Below are 20120 nucleotides of genomic sequence, written 5' to 3' on the forward strand. Positions count from 1 at the left end.
TTTCTAACTTTCACACACACACACAAAAAAAAAGTAGTTGCACATTTGGACGTGTACAGTAAGGCTGTGGCAGAGTTGAGAAAATGTAATCAACCTGGTTTTTTCTTTTTTAGTGAGCACCAGTCAATTAGTTAAAAAATAATAAAGAGAAATGGAGCAGAAGTCAATAAGAAGTAAACCCATAAACCTTTTTTCTGACTGTTTTAAAACAAGCGTGGACTGGGAGTTGTGTTTCTGAGGTCATTACATTTAAACTTGAACCTCAATCACAATGTGAAGGTTTTATGAAAGCATTCATCGTGGTCGATTTTTTTTTTAGATGAAATCTAGACATTTGTAATACTTTATATGTCACTCCATATGTTTGTTGTCCCACATGGAGGGCATTTCCCTTAATACTTGTGCTTTCCCTCTTGATTCATTCTTCCTGCTCACTGATATAAATACTCAAATGATTTTCACAGTTTGAATTGGATTGCAGCTTTAGTAAATGCTTGGAAATGTAATTACTTGTTTGGTTCTCTTCCCTGAGCTTGCTGATCTTGAACAACTACAGCCATCTCTTGAGCTCTCCGTCAATTGCAGAAATTTCCTATATGAGGCTCCCAGCCGCAGACTGCTTAATTAGCTGCAGCCTCAGTAAAAGGATGCTAATTTGTGCACATGGCAAGCACACATAGAGAACAAAATTTACAACATTAAAAGTAGCTATTTCATGTGCATAACTTAGCAAACAGCAGTCATTCTGCATCTCAGGTTAGTCATGAGAAGTAGAGACGAAGACAAATATGATACTGAAATACAGAGGAGATGAAAGCATCTTGTTATTTTCTGCAAGTTTTCTAGAGGTAAGAGTGCATATACTGCCATTTGCACAATTTGGACCAAGTCATTTATAGCTTGTTTTTTCAATAGGTGGTTCAAATTCCCTTCTCTATGCGGACGAAAAAAGCCATAACAAATCAGCCTCGCATCAAGACAGAATATACACTAATGCCGCTTGACATATCCGGCAGTCATATTCACAAATTACACAGGCAGTCTCATTAAATCATTGAACTGTGAAAATGACACGCGTTAATCTCAGCAACACAAAAACAGTTTTCTATCTTTAATGAAACTGGAAGCCACCGGTAAGCTAGTAAGACGTAGTGTCATCTGTAGCTTACAGTTACAGGAGGAGGGCCTCTGTTGACCTATGCAGATTTTTTTTTTTTTTTTTAAATCCTGAATGAAATGAAGTCAGTGCAAATAGCAGTCACAATCATGAGTTGTGACTCACTGTATGCGTAAAAGGTGATTCTCTGAACCCTGACAGCTACCGTAGAAACTCAGAGAGAGGAGTTCCAAATTCACCCAGGGAGAGGATAAAAACCGGTGAGTGACAGGTTTGATCTTCACCTAAGCCAGTTTGTGTTTATCACAATTCCATTGAAATGTCATTTGGAAACACATTCAGGATATTTCTGCTCATTCAGTGTTAAGTCTCTCTGGATAAAGAAGAAGTATCTAAAACTTAAATGCAAATACGAAAGATAAAAGGTGAAATCTTACCGTTATCCTCAACAGAGAAATGGAAAAGATCAGATGTAGCATTTTCCTCATTCCGCAACACATAGCAGATGTTCAGGTCATCAATGTCAGCTGTAACAGAAAAGTAACTTTAATTTAGTTTAGCTTTGTTTTGTTTTTTTGTTTTGTGAGTCTCAGAAAACATGCAAGTGATAAAAACAGGTGTAAAAATCGGAGCTGGAAAAAGCACAAAAAAAACTGAAATTGGTGCAAATGTGATAAAACCCTGTCACCTGAAAACCAACAAAGGACGACAAACACAAAGATCACACAGAGATGACAAGCAAATAACAACAAATGTTTTGATATAATTAATGACAGAATGCAAATGAGGGCCACTGCACTCTGCATTTTAAACTGAAGTGTTACACTGTTGTGTCAATGTGAGATGATGCACGATGAAAATTTTAACAATCACCTTGCTCTGACTTAAAGCAGGGTGAAGGCTAAATCGTAAATTGTATATAAGGTAAGATATTTGCCCGTGCCAAGGTTAAATATATATATTTATGAAACAATTTGCATTTTAAGATTAAAAAAAAAACTTTCATGTGAAGTTTCATGCTGGCTGCAAAAATAGCCTCAAACCCACTTTGAAGCTGTATTATGGCTCTATGGCTTGTTCAAACACTCTCTCTGTCACATAATTGTTCAAAGATGTAAGCTGTCCTGCTTCAGCACCATATCAGCTACAGTAACAGCAGGTCTCAAGTATCACACTGATTTAATCCCTTATCAGCACCCAGCATGAACAATTTTCTACCAGAGAAAGCATTCTGAAAGTCATGCATCTGTTATCCAGGACGATAAGGCCACCACCTCAAATCCGAGGCAGCTCAAGCTAAGGCAACAGACATCATCTAAATCCTGGACCTGCCAGCTCTCTGTGTCAAAACCAGGTGACAGTGGACGTTTAATGACAGACGGGTGTAAGAATGTTAAAAACAGGATAGCAGCGGGCACCTACACTTCCACAGCTGTTTCTCCAGCTTCTCTGAATTACAGGGCTCTGCCTGCATTTTTTTTTTTTCCACCGTTCTCCAGAAACATCTATTACAGTGCAGAAAAATCATCAAGACTGTGAAAGGGCTTGGCCCCTGCGAAACCACCTCCTTCAATAATAGATGTAAGAGGAAGGAGGTTCATGAAAGTATAAACCCCTGACTCCTGGCTGGGACGCATCTTGAACCTCTAAGGTGGCTTCCTGCGATTGCCGCCTCTCCTGCTTCCCTTCTAACGTGGAAGCACGGCCAAAAAAACGTATAACCCCTTTACATTGCGCAGCGATGTAAGCAACAATTACAGCGTTTTACTGTCGGATTAGCGTTCATCTTTTCACATTAGCGAGCACCGATGTGATCGTATGGGAGAGGCTGCGAGGAAAGGACCTCTGTGTTGTGACGCAGCCTTGAACCTGAGGACCTTGCAAATATTAAGTCAACACTGTGAACCAGGGGCACACTGTTCATCAAATATTTAAAGAGAAAGTCTCGTGGGATGTGCCCTGGAAATAGGATGAGTAAATAAAGAGCAAGAGAATGTCTCTTTCACCTGACTGATTCCTCTGACGAGCCATTTTGTTCTCACTCTCTCACGCCCCTTCCCTCATTCTTTATTTCTCTCATGCCACCTACACATCCACCCTGCCCCCTTTTCTCCTGTCTCCTTTGCACTCCCTTCCACTTTACTTGCTCTCTCTGCCCCCTTGCCTCTCTTTGTCGCTGCACTCTTGTCTCATCTGTGCCCTTTTTTTCAGACTGCAGTCGCGCAGTGGTTGTCAGAAGTGTCCGTCTCCTGCACACTTAAGAGCTCTTTTTCCCTCCGTGCTCTCAGCCGCTGTCTGTGCTTATGCCAAGCTGTGGCACAAGCAGATTAATGTTCCTACTTGTGTGTATAATTGCCTCAGCATGATATGAAATACTGCATTGATTGCATCACTTTAAACCCTCAATCAGTGGCATTGTTGTCTTGATTCTGTTTCTAATATTAATAAACAGACAGAGACACATGCAAAAATTCATAGTTTGGGTGGCACATCTTTCTCTATATATTGTTGGTGTATAGAAATGTTTTTTGTTGAGAGGTTTTAGTTTTCTAATCTTTTAAGATGCACAAATTGCAATAAATTGTTTCAAATTGCACTGACCTGGTGAAACCATCAAAATGTGTTGCAACTCAAATGCCATCCTGTCACTAAAAGGTCTGCACTGACCTTTTCACATGATCCCCTACTTCCGTCCTGCTTCATTTAACAAACCACTGTAGAGAACATCGGATGTGAACATCTCCCCAAAGATGCAGCAATAATAAATTATTCATCTCTAACCCTCTACAAGACATTTGCGCGAAACATCAGCCCCTAACTTTGGTCTGCTAATTATGATTTGATGAGCAAGGCACATCTAAATCAGGCCCATAAATTAACTCTTGAAATCCCCAAGCCAGCACCTGTCACACATATGAATCATTATTACCCCATAAATTAAACTCTTTTGTAGTCAGTGTGAAAAATCAAAGCTTACGGATTTGCAGAGATTTTTAACTTTAACATTTTTCTCTTAAGTTAAAGAGTATCACATTACACATTAGGGTATTATAATTATTTGACTGCAAAAAAATGACGACTAAAACCACTTCCATTTGCAAAAAAATAAGCACATTAATCACACTTTTTGAAAAATGTTTTTAAGATGCTTGAACAGAGAAAAGCATTTTTTTCATGTCAGAATATCATTTCATGCCATTTTGTTTACCACATAGCACAGATGACATTTTGAAATCAGTTTTTTTTTCTTTTTTCTGGCATCCACCATCAGTCAAGCACCATCAAGTACTCGATTGTCATCTGATTAAGACATCCACATGCAATATTCATGCAAAGGTCAACATGTTATAACGCTGATGAGAGCTTACCTTGACTAAATGTGTTGATGGAGTTGTTTCCGTGTCCCAGGTTAATGATGTAACCATGTTTGGGCTGGGTGGTGATGTGGAACACCAGAGAGGCCGGGCTGCTGTCTCTGTCCTCTGCCCTCAGCACTTTGGAGCTGATGGGGAACCCCAGGTGACCTGTGGCCAAGATCTTCAAAGTGGGAGCACCTTTATTCAACACAATCTGGGGGATGCCGTTGTCTATTGCCACAATAGTGATCTTCATGGTTTGAGGGTGCCGAGTCTCAAAAACAGTGTCGGGGAAAACATAGAAGTCAGTGTGTGTGCCATCAGTGACAGTAAAGGAGAAGGAGTCCTCTGATGATTCTGTGCCATCGTGTTTGTAGCTGATGAGGTTTTCATTTAGGTCTTGTTTCGTGAAGCTGGTGACATGTGTGGACTGGTTGTAGAGGAGTTTACCATGAACAGGCAACTGGGTGACGGTGAATTTCAGCAGCTTCTCAGCTGTGTCCTGGTCCTCAGCAGTGAGTTCAAATGGTGTAATCAGCTTAATCTGCCCTTCTGTGACGACGAGACTATTTACAGTCACAACAGGTTTCTTATTGTCAACATCCACAATAGAGATTCTGAATGTTCTGAATATAGGATTGTAGCCATCAGTGACTTCAAACTCAAAACTGTCCATTTTCACCTCATCATCAGAGGTATGGATGTAGTAAATCTTACTGCCAGCCAGTTGCATTTGAGTAAAAGACACAATGGGCATCCCAGGGGTATCTGTACACTCCAAGTGGCCCCTGATGGGAGCCCTTGTGACAGTAAAGACCAAGTTCTCATCAGGGCTGTTGAGGTCGGTAGTGCTGAGAAGATCTGTGGTCAAAGTCACTCTGCCACCTTCCCTCAGAGACACGCCTTTACTGACGACATCGGGGAAGACCATGTCGATGCTGCCCACAGTGATGTAGAAGTAGCGATCAATTAGTGGGTTCATTCCATCTGTGACATCAAATTTGACCAAGTCTCGGATGCCTTCCTGTCCGTTGTGTGTGTAAACTATAAGCCCTTCGTCGAGTTCAGCTTGTGTGAAATTCATGCCGAGGGTGATGTTCTCCAGAGACCCGTATGGAGTTTTCCTCTGCAGGAGACCCTGACTAGGCCCAAACCGAATGATATATGTGAGCGTACTGTCATCTGAATCTAGATCTGTCGCTTTGAGCACTTTGTTGTTGATCTCTTTGGTTTCGCCAATTTCCACCTCCAGACCATCGTTGATAAGCATTCGGGGTGTCTCGTCATCAACAGCAACGATCATAACCATGGCTGTTTTCTGCACAGAGTATTTTCCATCCGACAGAATTACATCAAAGCTGTCTTCTGTTGTCTCTGAGTCATCATGCTCATAAATAATACTTGATGCCTCCCTGATCTGCTCTAAAGTGAAATTAGTCACCAGAACTGAGCCTGTGGGTAGCTGGTTTAAAATGGCACCGTGTTTGGGGGGTTTGGAAATGATGAACATCAGCTCCTCAGGTGGAATATCGGCATCAGCCCCATTCAGAATCGGGGTGTCAATGATGATGTTCATCCCCTCCATCACGACTATTTCCCTCAAATAAATCTCTGGCTTTTCATCATTTGCAGGGATGATAACTATTGGGAAGAAATGGTTCTCTGAGAAATTGATGCCATCAGAGCACCTAAATGTGAACCTGTCCTCCAATGGCTCTACCCCTTTGTGAATGCTCTGCACATAGTAGATATTCCCTTCCTTTATGTCTCTGATGGTAAAAGCAGTGATAGCTGTTCCTGACCTGGACTTTTCTGAGCCTGGGGCAGGCGATATATTTTCCACATAGCCAGCAGTGGGCTGGACGATGATGGTGCAAAGGATTTCATCTGTTGGAGTGTCATTATCATCAGCATCCAAGTGCTGAGGGCCGATGGCGTATTTCTCCCCTTCAATGACACTGAATTGAATCCCAACACCAACCTCGGGGGCCTGGCTGTCAACAGGAAGGATAGTTACTCGTACATGGACTCCGTTGACCTTATTGCCACCTACTGTCCAATCATCGGACATGTCTGTAAGAGTCAAATTGAAGCCATCCTGCTGAGAGGTCAGACCTATCTCGCCACCGATGTGTGCGTACACAACTACACCATTGATAATATCAGCCTGTGTAAACCTAGTAGCAGGCACTCCTTTAACCAGTATTTCACCCATAACTGGAGGATCCTCCACAATAAAGGTCAGCTGGAGGTCATCTGTGTCATCATCATGGCCTTGAATGACATTAGTTGTGATTTCTGTGGCTCCGTTTTCCAGCACATCCATATGAGACCCAATTGTTCCCTCAGGTAGGCTGACAGTTGGCGTTTCATCATCGACAGGCTTTACATTAACTTTGACCGTCACGGTTACAACATGGAACCCATCGCTCACATCCAGCTGAAATTCATCACTCAGCGTCTCCTCCCCACCATGAATATATGATATCTTCCCCTCTGAGATATCCTCAAGTCTGAAAACCCCCTTTTTCTCTAGGTCAGTGAATGCAGCCTGGACCTGGCCATGTTTAGGGGGCTGGCTTAGAGTAAATGTAATCTGTTGACTCTCTGTGTCAAGGTCTGTGGCGTCTAGCTCAGCAATGGTGATGATGTGCATGCCGCGTTCAAACACAGTAAAGCCAGTGTTTGTAATCTGAGGGGGTTTATTGTTGACGGGCTGGAGGTAGATAGTGAAAGCCCCTTCTACACTGTTCCCAGCTGTGTCTTCAACAGTGTAACGAAACTGCACAACGTGGGCTGTGATTCCAAGCTCAACATTCGGGGGGCCGAAGGATATCTTATGATGGTTAACTTGAGCTTGTGTGAACTCTGTGACCTCAGTGTCCGGGCTGTCTGTCAGCACCAAAGAACCGAACACAACCGGGTTATTTTCATCTGTATCTGTCGGGGGCTGGATAACTATGTATTTGAGGTCACGGTCCTCAGAGTCCAAATCGGTGTAGCGCAAAACTTCTTTGCTAAAGTGAGTGAGCTTGTACTCCTGAACTGTCATCTGCAGGGTGGTGCCGGGGAACAGCTCAGGGGGTACATCATCGATAGGCAAAACCCGAATTATAAATGCACTCTCTCCTGACTCATTTGGGGGGTCATTGTCATCCTGAACTGTGAACACAAACTGATCCATGATGGTATCTGTGTTGTGAGGGCCTGTGTGCTTGTAAAACAACTTTCCATCAGTGATATCTTTCTGAAGCCACTCTGTCACCTCCTTCTCATATACTTCATCTTCACCGTTGAACTTCCAAGAGGAGGGATCCTCAGGGGCGTCTGACTGCCTTAGGAGCACTGTGCCAATTGTAGAAAAGGGAGGGACAATAGTGAATTTAATAGTTGAGTCCTCGGAGTCAATATCGGCAGCACTGAGCATGAGGGGAGATATAGGCATCATCTGGTTTTTGAATAGCACCAGGCCAGTGTTGGCATTTATAATTGGTGGCTCGTCATCAGTGGGAACGATTGTAATGGGGAAAAGGAATTCTACTTCGTTTTTCCCGTCCGTCATCTTGTAGACAATGTTGTCGCTGTATGTGTCACTCCCATCGTGCTGGTACACAACAGCTCCTGTCGTGAGGTCAGCAGGTGTGAAGAATTTCCTGTGAGAGCCCAGCACCATGAGGTCTCCGTGGCGCAGCCCATCCACCACCGTGATGGTGACAGCGTCGAGGTTGTCTTCATCGCTGATCTCCAAGTTGTGGTCGCTGAAGAGAGGCCGAGACTGCCCCTCGTACAGCAGCTGACCCGTGTTACGTGTCACAACAGGGGCCAAAGAATTCATCGGCTTCACAACGATCATAAACGCAAAGGGGTCTGAGACGGCCCCGTCTGTGTCTACCACCTCGAACTCGAGCTGAAAAATCCTCTCAGTGTCTGAGTCCAGGGAAGGGGGCTTGTAAGCTATTTTCAGATCACGCAAGTCTCTCTGGTAGAAGGATGTGATGGGGAGGTTTCTGTCATCAGTGCTGACAATGTAGCCCTCCTCATAAGATAAGGGAGAGGTGATGTTGAAAATAAGCTCATCTGGGTCCGACTCTGCATCTTCTGCAGCGAGCATATCAGGGGTGAGGGCAGTCATGACAAACTGGCTGACCTCCATCATCATCATGGACACAAAGCTGGGTTTGGGGGGGGTGTTTTCTTCTCCCTCCTTGATGCGAATCATGAGATGGAAATACTCCTGTTTCACTAGGTTGCCTTCCTTGTCATGCAGCTCCACAACCATGGGAACATAATCCCTGTTGGGAGACTTGCGGTCAGACGTGTGCTCATAGCGGATGTCAGTTTGAGTGAATTCGTCACAGTCCATCATTTTGGAAAGTTTACCCCCGTCGATGAGTCTTCCATATCTCGGCAGAGCGCTGCCGCTAGACAGGGATGCCACCTCGCATTTGTGAGAGTCTCTATCGTAGGTAAACTCTAAAGTCTTCTTATCGATGGGATTACTGGTCCCCTTGAGATTATCAACAGTGAGAGGCATGTTTTTGGTGAGTAGCTCTAGCTGCGTAAAAACTACTTCCACCTCCATCATAAACGGGATGATAACGGTTTCGGTTTGCGCGTCGTACCTGAGCTGCAACCTCACTCTGTCTCTAGCTGGGCTCCGGGACCCATAGTGGGAGTACGTCACATCATTGGGACCGAAATCACACGGAAACTTCTTGGGAGAGAGATGCCCCGGTCTCTGTGCGAGCGGGTCGTTATCCAGGACGGTGATGCTGCATCGATCCCCCGGCTGAGTTTGAATGACCAGATCGTTAATGGGATCGACGAAGACCGACCTCCCGAAAGGCACGCGTATTCCGTTGTTGGCCACTAAGATCGCATCCTCTGACAATTCGGATCTCAGTGCGTAAAATAATCCAGAGCTGTCGGGCTGTGCGAAACCAATTCCCGCTGCTGAAAAACACAGGAGAAGTCTATAGAGCAACATCTTGGCAACGGATGTGATCCAAACCATCCGAAAAGAGTCACTCTATCAACGTGATGTTGGGAAATACTCCGGTCTTTTTTGCTCCACGAGGGGAAAAAAATTCCCAAAGTGTCGGGAGTCAAGCGGGATGCCTACGCTGTTGCCCCCATGCATCTGTCCGCCCGGACCCCGGACACGGAATAGCGCGCAGGAGTTTTAACTTCAGACACTCGGGAGCCTGCGTAAAAGCGCTACCGCCCATCTCGGCACATATTGGAGGGTTTTTTAGGGCTCGGTACCTCAGCCCGGTCGGCAATAGGCAGTGCAGCCGACATTCACGGGGAGGGGCGGGGACTAGAGGATGAGCTGAAGTACACAGATGTGACTTAGTTCATAGAGTTCAGTCACTGAGTCTCGCCCGTCGGGGCAGGTGGAAGGCACAAATGCTTGCAAGACATAATAAGGGTATTCCAAGATACTCCTGCACTGAGGAAAAATAGCTTATTTAAGTATTGCTCATCAGTTCAACACAACACAAATCATATAATCATGTCGTCTGTGGGCAAACAGAAACGCTGAGGATTTTGGAAGAAATGTCGAGACTGTAACCCCAGGGCTGAACCGACTTTCAATATATTCCGAGCGAGAAAGAAAGACAAAGTTTGCTAACTCCACTGACTTTGTTATGTTACTGCTTCGACGATAGACTAGTTTAACTTAGTCTATCTAAGTCTCTCTCTCCTCTATCCAAATATTTCATGTATCTACTGTTAGACAGTCCAGTGAATCCAAAGGGTTAATTTAAACATGTCCAGTAACTACAGATGACTTTGCACATCGTGGTATTTATTGAGTTTGGCAAAAATCCATAGAGCCTGAAAATGATTTTCTTTCAGACGGTTTACTTAAAAAACTCTTAAATGAGCTTAGAAATAGTTAGTGCTATAATTCAATAAAAGGAAAAAAAAAAAGGAGATAGGGATCAGTTATCCAAGGCATGGCCACAATTCTTTAGAGATGAGATGTGATACTGATGAGATAAACTTTTACAAGTCTTTTGGCATTATTCCCTAAAGGGGCACTGCCAGTCTGCTCCTTGTTGGCTTAACAATCCTCACCGCTGTTCCTCCTCATTTGCTCTAACTCCAAACCTCCTGCAAAAAGCTAATGTTTTAATACGTCGATGAAAGCGAAAGGGTGGGCTGCTTATTTCTTATTCATGTATGCTTAGATCCCTCTATTTATTCATTTATTTTTGCAGTTTATTTTGTGGTGAATAAGCAGTTGAATGTGGAACTCTGAAACATGGTGACCTTCCCTCAAGCAAGAAAAAAGTAAGAAAGAAAAACAGAAAAACTGTAAGAACCTCTCATTGCCCGGTAGGCTGGAGACAGAATGACCCTGTCCTTGTCAGTCTACATCAGTAAACTGCAATATAATGCAAAAAACGAGAATCCAAAGCATTGCCACAAGCGTGCTGATGTGAAATGCGCATTACGTTGGGACCAAAAAATAATTTTAAAAAATGGTGCAAATTGGTTTTTAAGACGGGAGAAAATCCATCTTGCCAGACCATGGTGGTCCAGGGGGGGAATTTGTACAGCAAGTTGAAACATCTGTCAAGGCTAAGTCATGAGAGAATAAATCCATTTCTCTCCCCCTGATCTGCAAACAGGCTTTTTGATTTTTTTTTTTTTTTTTTTTTTAATCTGATATTTAGCATTTGTGGAGAGGGATTTGAAGTGGCGTTGGCAACAGTCCCGGTGAAATGAAAAGCATGGCTGCCATTAATCAAATATAAGTCAGTCAGAAGTTTGTGTTAAAAAGTCGTACAGTGACTGAGAAACATGGTGTACTTTTCAGGAAGTTACAAAAGTTCATCAAGGAGGGACGGAGTATCAGCAATGTGAATATGTAACAAGTAATACCAAGGCCATTATGTATGAACTGAACACACATAACAATTCATGGCATTTGAACGATTTTCCTGTTCTCATGAAACTGCCTCCAAATTTCATTATTTCATTATTTAAAAAGCTGCTCTTGCAAACCTGACAGCCTTGAGTCTCAACGATCCTCGTACATAACCCTGAACCTGAGAAGTACTGCTTGTGACCACATTTTCTTCTTGACTCTCCACCACCTACGTTTAAAACGTCAGGTGATTAGAGGGCTCTCTAGTGCCTTGTTATTTCAAAGTACATGCCGCCACCAGCTCGTCCAGCTGTCATACTCTTTATATGTGCTAGGACATTCTTCTTGTGACTTTGCACGAGAGACACCACTCAGACACCATGCGCGTCGGGTCCGTTCTGTGAATAGCGAGCACATTTAGACAGGTTACACTGAATGCTAAAGTCTGATGAGAGACAGAGGGAGTGCTAAGGAACAAAGGAGGGATGTAAAAAAAATATCCTTATTGGGATGAAATATTTAGAGACTAGTGAACATTTTCATATGGAACTTTAAGCTACAATGTTTGTTTCCCGCAAAATTATTTTCTATAGGAGAAGTTCTAAGGGAGTCCATATGATGGCGTGATGAGCACCTGTTTGTAAGTGACGCCAATTATTTCGACTCCCTGGATGTCTAGTATCTCACAAACATTTGTTCTCCTCCTATCTGACTTAATTAGCACCGAAACTCCGGCTAAACCCTTGCAGCTCGTCTCTATCACCTACCAAGCACTTTGAAACTTTTGGAAAGTCCAGCCTCAGATTCATGACATATTCATACAGTGCGAGATGTTGGGTTCCTTCTGCACAGCGGCTGCTCCGCTGCGATAAGGCCACACACGGAGATCCTGGGGTTCGAGCCTTCATGGGAGTGTGAAAGATTCAAAACTGTCATGTAGGCTAATAAGACAGTATGAGGGTTAGGAACCCATCGGGTTTGCTGCATTTGCATAAAGTCTTGGCATGCCTGCCACAAATGGCAAAAACAATCCCTAATTATCATAAAAGCTAATTCATGGACCCACATGTACCACTAAAAGCCAAATGAATATTCACCAATGTAGTACACATTATCATTCAGTAGCAGGAGCACACCAGCGCAGATTCATCTGAATCGATTTTTGTTTGATTCTTGTTGGGCAATATAAAAATTGCTGAAGATTATTATTGCTTGGATGTGTAAATGCACGGAGCAAATGACATTATCTTGTTGCCAGGAGATGTAACCATTAGAAAGCCCTCATCAAAGTCCCAAAATAGCTGCTAAGAAAACAATGCAGACTCTCGCCGCGGGGCTGAGCCCCTAAAATGTGACGGCGCATCACTGAGGAAACTTAGTTTGTTTGTAGACACTCACCACCCACGCACACCTCGGTCCCACCAGAATCAAGAGGTAGGAGTTTTAATCCGTGATGCTGTGACAGAGCTGAGTGTGGCAGTGGAAGTATTTTCCTGGGAACATTTTCTGCTTCCGATTTGTCTCTCATTTTGAATATGGTTTGTTTGAGTCCATGCACAACACCAGTTATCCAAGGAAGAGCACCATGTTCTGCATCTTGAACGCAGTGGGATTTTTTTTTGGTTTTTTTTTGTTTTGCTATTTTGTTAAATCACTTTAGAAGAACATCACTCCTGGCCCCATTTGAACAAACTTTAAATAAAAAATGACTTAAAACCCCAAAGAAAAATGTTCATGTGTAGAAGTGTTATACAGTCATACAGTGAATATACAGTATTTAAGACACATTCTCAGAGTGGCGGAAATGAAACAACTATATGTATGGATTCCTTTCACTTTACTTGAGAATTATCATGTTATGCTATATTTACACTTCTTCTTCACTACATTTCAGGTGGAAATAAAGCATTTTTTCCTCTACTATATTTTATCAGTTATAGTGACTTTGCACATTAATTTGATATATAAAATATTTGATCAGTTTTCAAAATATGAGGCATTGCTACAGTTTGAACTAAACAGCAGCACATACAGTAGCTCAAATCAGTCTCTGCTCAACCAGCTAGGACATTAAAATGCTCTTTACATATCAATGCATCATGAATAATGATGCAGTAATGTAATATAACTCCCTAGAAGGGGCCATTCAGCTTAATAAGTACCTTTGTTTTTGATCACACAGCTGACTCTCATGCTTTCAACAGTCAACGTCAATGAAAGGAGCGGGCCTCCTGTCACTCACTGCTTTGTCCTCACTATCTCCATAACTGCGCAGAACCTGTTGCTTCTTGCGGAAAACCCATGCATGAAAGCAAGGGCTTGACAGGCAAAACCACTGATTTTACCCTCGCTGCATTTCCAGCCTGCAATTACTTTTTGTCTGGGTCAGCTGAAAGTGTGATGGGAACCCCCACCCCCACCTCCAACCCTCGGACACACACGCATTCACACGAGGGCATACAAACGCACCCAGATTCACATCTGGTCCGTCTTTGTTCCCATATTACAGTCGCGAAAATGTAGGCATTCGGAGGACGCACCGGGAACTCTTTTCTCTAAACAGGCATCTCCGCGCCGCCGCTGCTCTGTAATCATCCACACAATGACCGTGTGAGTTTACACATGGTGCCATTCTGGTAGATGTTTGCCGTCTGGTGGAACTGCCAGTTTGTTCCTGCGTCTCGCACTCTCATTTACATTACAGATGACAATGCTCCTGTAGGCTTTTGACTTTCAGTTAGAGGAACAAGGTTATTATCATGAATTAGGGGAGAATTGGGTAAATATCTGTTGCATCTGTGAATCTGGTTCTAGATTAATAGCCTGAAAAACTGTGAGAAAAGTCCTTCAGAGACAATCAAGACTCTCAGTGAACCACTTTGCTACTTTCTGGAGTTAAAACAAAACCACTCTATTTTGTCCCCACGCCTTTCGGGAATACCTGCTACTCTAGTTTGGCAAAGCGGGTTTAGTTTCCCAGGTTGATATTCATTGGTGTGTTTTGTGCCTTAATATGTAGACCAGCCTCTATATTGAACTGTTAGGCCCTTAATGACTTGTTTACAGCTCGTGTGTGAAATTTCTTCCAGCTAGTTGGCTTTGTGACATGCCCCCTACAGAGCGTATTCTCTCCATTTCATGTGATTTCACAGAGGTGATGAGTCTAATAAGGGACAAGCCTGCCACACTCCATCTCGCACCAGACAAAGAACTCAGCCTTCAGCCCTACAGGCAGTGTCAATTTGCAGTGGTTGTTCATGTTGTTGTTACAGTACTTGAGCAGCATTTTCTTGCTATTGTGAATTGTAACAAGGACCAAAGATCAGTATGAGGAGAGAAGAGAAGAGAAGAGAAGAGAAGAGAAGAGAAGAGAAGACTTTTAAACTGGTGAAACATTCTGTGCTTCTTAGTATATTTTTAAGACTTCCACTTTAATTTCTTTCTATTCTTACATAAATCTTTGGAGTTAAGTACAAATGAGAATAGAAGGCCCATGGTGAAGAACAAATTAAACTGTTCATATTCCTGAGACTAAATACTGCTTACCTACTGCGCAATTAGTTACACTGTAGATGCAGCTAAGGCTGCATAAATGCGCTCTTGCAGATTAACTGCCATCTTACAGTATAAACAAAAGATTTCAGTAGTGTGAGAAAAAGAAAAGAAACACCTCCACTGAAAAACTGAATAAGGCAAATCAGTCATTTGAATGCAGTCATGATTTTCCATCTAAATTATCAGGGAAGGCCCAGGTGTTATATTTTTTTATAGACTACTGCGCTCTGGTGGTGAGGAGCGGCAGCAGCATTCCAGGAAGCAGCTCAGGAGCCAAGTGCGACGGGTTACCGGCCATTGGCATTTATCAAGTTGCAATGAAGGCAAAATGAGGATAATGCATCAGTAGGTCAAGCATAAGAATATAAAACGTTCTCTGTTAATTTTCTCAGGCATCCCGGTGTTATTATTTCCACTGATCATATTAAAGTGTTTGCTGGCTCAGGGCTGTTAGAGGTGAACAGAATCAGAGGGGTTACCAAATTTACACACGTACGGTAATACGAAAGTTACAGAAGCAAATCAGAGGCCTCAGATGGTACACGATGAATTCCATGTTTCATTTGCAAAGCTTACTCCAGTGAGAGGACGTTCACACTGATATTTGACATTACGGGCATCTACAGTATCTGCTCTCTGGGTTTCATCCACCTCGCAGAGATAAATAGTACACAGAAACTGTGTGAAAGCAGCACCGCTAAAGGCAGTCATAAAAGAGAAAGAGAGAGTCTGAGTGGCTAATGACAAAGCAACTGTAACAGCTGAAGTCAGGGTCAGAACAGACAGTGCAGCTGGTTTGAGGGCTATCAGCATTCTGTATGACACCCTTTCCCTTTACTCCAGCTCTGCTCTTTCCTTTGTTCCAATGAGCTGTTCATTGTCCACTAACACCTGCTGTACACACACAGACACACACACAACCACACACACACACACACACACACACAAATGAATACACACATATGCACACAGACTCTCTGACATTTCATAAAAGTGCACCAGTGAGCTCTAGCGTTCGCATTGGCGTTCACTGTTACTGTGTGACAAACAGACTCACCTGTGTTAAAACTGTGCTAAATGTGGTATGAACCTGGACTTCTCATTCCTCACAAATCACTGCAGAGTGAAAAGAGGTGGAAGATGAGGACGGTACGTCAGTGACAGGGGCTAAGCTATCCTAGCTGGGGTTACTAAACTACAATGCTAAATCCTACAATGCCCATAATGCAGCTAGATCATGTCTTTCGCCAGAGCCTCCCTGCCTCCTAATAACCAGTTTCTTTTCAAACCCCACTCCTCCAGTTTGTAACGCAGGCTTCCTGAAAAAAATGTAGGTGTCAAGCCCAAACCGAGATAATCCTGATGACACCGTTAGGTCTTCCTCTCAGGCTTTAGAGAGTTCACTCCAGAACCACAGAGGACGTTACACAACTGTTTTCACAGGCTGAAAAAGTACTCTTTGTGAAAACTGAATTTCATGTGTAAAATTGGTGCAGTCGTGCTTTAACTGACCAAGTGAGTTCTGGCAAATGCTAGGAATGATTTTTGGCTCCCGTTGGAGGAACACACATTCATACCTTCGCTTAAATTAGGGTTGGGAGACTAAAAATGTGCTTGACTTAAGGTCTCATAATGATGATTTGTTTAGAAGAAGCATTTTGAAGTCAGTTTTATAATTATTATTATTATTATAATTATTTGTTGTAGTTTTAGTAGTATTTGGTATTTAAAATATTGTAATCAATTTTGTCCGTAGCTACAATTCTAATCACTTATCATTTCATTATGCACTCCTAGGTGACTCATTACGCACTCGGGCCTCAACATATAACAAGACTAGTCTACAGCCACAAAGATAGCTCTGTCAGGCTGTGCAAAGGGACAGCAGTGCTTTGAGCTAAATGCTAACTTTATGCATACATGCTCACAATGACAACTCTAACATGCTAATGTGTAGCGGTTTATAATGTTTGCCATGTTCATCATCTTAGCTTAGCTATATTAGCATACCAACATTTGCTAATTAGCACTAAACACCGAGTACGGCTGAAGCTGACGGGAATGTGATTAGCTTTGCAGCTACTTGGTCCTACACAATTTTGCCCTGGTGTACCCCAGATTGCATCTCAGAGGATGACCAAAGTGATTGCAGTTCATCTGGAGGGAAACATGAATATGCATTAATTTCATGGCCCATCCATCCAAGACATTGTCAAGACATTTCAATATAATTGCAAATGTCAACCTGCCGCTGGTGGTAGAGGGAAAGTCAGGGGATCAACAAACTCTTACAATTCATCGTCATGGTAACCACAGATAGAAATTTCATGTCCAGCCAATCAATAGTTGTCCAGACATTTCACTGAAAACAAAAACCTCATGTTTATGCTGGAGAAAATGTCAGGGGATCACCAGTGTCAGTAGGATTCATAGTTTGGGGACCACGAATGTCCAATCCATCCAATTGCCGCTGAGATATTTCAGCCTGGACCCAAGCGGTGGACGGACAGTGACATTGCCATCCACAGGGCTATGCGGCTAGCATGGCTAAGTAGACGGGCTAAGACTTTGCTCTTTCTGTTGCGACCAAGCTTCATGTATATACCACAAACAAGCTAAACTCGCCTCTGACTGTGGTGTCCGTAAAACACACTCTCCAAGCTTGTTTATTAACACTCCCACAAGCTCTTTATACACATTGGTACAGAACGTTGGTGTGGAGAGAGAAGGGATACAAAGAAGGAGAGGATTATAAAAGATAGCTCTAGGACTTCCCCAGGAGATTTAGGAGACCATTTATCTTAAAGGAGTGAGGCGACTATTAACTGTTTTTTTTTTTCTCTTTTGCTTCTGAAAAACAGTACAGATCCTGTGAAATCCCAGTGCATTCTCGCAACCTATAGTACATTTAATCAATTAGCACTTTATTTGAATGTAGTCTCAGGTATTGCAGAGGATCATACTGTATTCCTCCATCTCTGCTATTGTTCATATTAGAGATGGAGGAATCTTAAGTTACTTAGCTTACTAGTGTCAGTGCTGCTTATTGCCAGAAAAACTTCATATGTTCAGTTACGCTTTATCACAATTAAACTTAAACAGCAGGCTTCAGGAGTCTGACAGCATGACATACAATATCTGTTATAAATGTCCATGTGAAAAGGTTTGAACTTTTGACTCCAGGCTTACAAAAGGGGACCAGGTGCGTGTAGCCAAGGTGAATAACCCCATCACAGAAAGAAGTTCTACACACTTAGAAAAACTAGAAGAGGTTCTTCGGATACACAAAAAAATTGATTCATGTCATGTTGAAAAGGTGACATTGTGTTACAAATGTGAAAATAAAGGGAACATTTTGAACATGGATCATCTTCAGCTTATGTGTTATTCTAGAGACTTAAATAGCCTTGCAAATACAGCAAGAGAGAGGTGGTAGGAGGCTGAAGGTATTTTCCATGACCTCATCAGGTAGTAGATTGATGAGTCACCTTTTGGCCTTTTCTCTACAAGATGTGCTATTAATGTTGAAAGGTTTATTATCCATTTGCATTTGAGAAGAGTACCGCAAATGCTTAGTTAAATATCACAGTAAAAATGTTGATTTATATCAAAAATTAAGATGCTTAATAATAAATTATTGAGCATCTTTAATTTCAAAAGACACAGGAAAATAGTAACCATTTACAGCATTTCAAAAAAAAAAAAAAATACCACTAAGAATGATTAAAAACTGGGTTTGGGTGTGTTTTAATATTTGAAGACCAAGAGATAGTGCAACCCTTCTTTAAGGCCACATTATCCATCTCATTTTAGCCCAAGGATATCAGGTTCTCAGATCTTTGATAATGAAGTATTTTCCCCTTGGCTGGGATATGTGGAGGGTTCGGTTTCATTGCTGAATCGTAGAAATGTGCAGCATGTCTAAATATGCTAGTTGCCTAAGTGTCTGTACTCCATCAAGACTAACCAGCTGTCATTCTGCGGAGGAAGAGACACAAGAACATGAATCCGTGCAGCTTAACCATGTCTGTGCTCCCGCATGGGATTTTTTCTCCAGCTGACATACTGGTTTTAAGACAGAAGGGGGCAGAATTAGGTCTTTAATATGCTGTAATTAGTTCATCTTGATGTGGAATCTCAAATGCCTTTTAATCAATATCCCTTAAGTGTGATACCACCTGGCTGTGTCTGTCTGGCGACTGAGGTTTGAAGCGATGCGGGACACAGTTCAGACACACACACCTGCATATACACATGTGCTGCACATGTTTGAGTGACAGATGTGTGGGAATGAAGTGAAATGAGCTGGATTGACTGTCAGATTGGGGCAGCTGTTTCCATTCCCTGGTTCCACACTTCTTAAATGCCTCACTGACCTGTGGCCACAGTGCTGGTCTTATCTATGCCGTGTTTGTGGAGGACCACCAGATCTCATTTTAGATTGGCTGCCTTTAATGGGAGGCCAAGGAGTACGCTCAGCATGTCATTTATACGAAAGTGGGGTCACAAATGTTTGGGGAAAAGAAGATGGAGGAGTCAGTGGGAAAACCCATTTTATAGCAAGTGGGTGTTGATTCCTCCATATATTCATCTCTCGCGCACACACACACGCACGCACAAACACACACACGCACACACACACACACACACACACACCACTGAATCAAGTCATACTACTTTTTGTCCCCCCTGTCCCGCCCCTGTGTGTCTGTCTGTCTGCATGTCTGTCTTCAAACTGAGACACTAAAAACACTGCTGGAAACCCCAAACCGCTCACCTCCTCAGATCGTGAGTTGCGTATGGACTGAGTTTGAACACAAGACAGATCAATCAGTCGGTGTGACACAAGTTTTCTCTCTGTTTTTTTGCACGCACACACACACACACGCACACACACACACACACACACACACACACACACACGCTACACGATCCTCCACTGTGTGATCATCCTGTCCCTCACTCCTCATCATCTCTGTCTTGACCCTGAGACCTTGTGTTCTCTGTCTTCAAACTGAAAAACAAACACCTCAAAAACACGTGAAAAAACTGGAAAACCGCCACCCAACAGAAGACAGATCAAGTGAAGTTGTGACACAACTTCAATCAATCATCAATGTTTTTAAAATTTCTCAAGTTTTTTCTGTGAATTTTTTAATCAATTTTGTCTAATGTGTCATTAACCAATCATAAGCTACTGTTTTAAAATGTA

The 20120-nt window shown here is 42.7% G+C and overlaps 1 protein-coding gene across 4 annotated transcripts in view; it reads right to left on the bottom strand.

The window, feature by feature from the left end:
- The window catches only part of frem2a (FRAS1 related extracellular matrix 2a), a 56250-nt gene extending 46763 nt beyond the window's left edge, over window positions 1-9487 (bottom strand). For all 4 annotated transcript variants that reach the window (XM_040150657.1, XM_040150658.1, XM_040150655.1 and 1 more), the window contains exons 1-2: window positions 4486-9487; window positions 1555-1644 (exon numbers count right to left, since the gene is read on the bottom strand). In XM_040150657.1, coding sequence (XP_040006591.1) covers window positions 1555-1644; window positions 4486-9487 — 5092 coding nt within the window. The remainder of the gene's footprint in view (window positions 1-1554; window positions 1645-4485) is intronic.
- Between the last annotated feature and the right edge of the window lie 10633 nt (window positions 9488-20120).

Source organism: Xiphias gladius, chromosome 17 (assembly GCF_016859285.1).
Source record: "Xiphias gladius isolate SHS-SW01 ecotype Sanya breed wild chromosome 17, ASM1685928v1, whole genome shotgun sequence".
Taxonomy (NCBI): Eukaryota; Metazoa; Chordata; class Actinopteri; order Istiophoriformes; family Xiphiidae; genus Xiphias; species Xiphias gladius.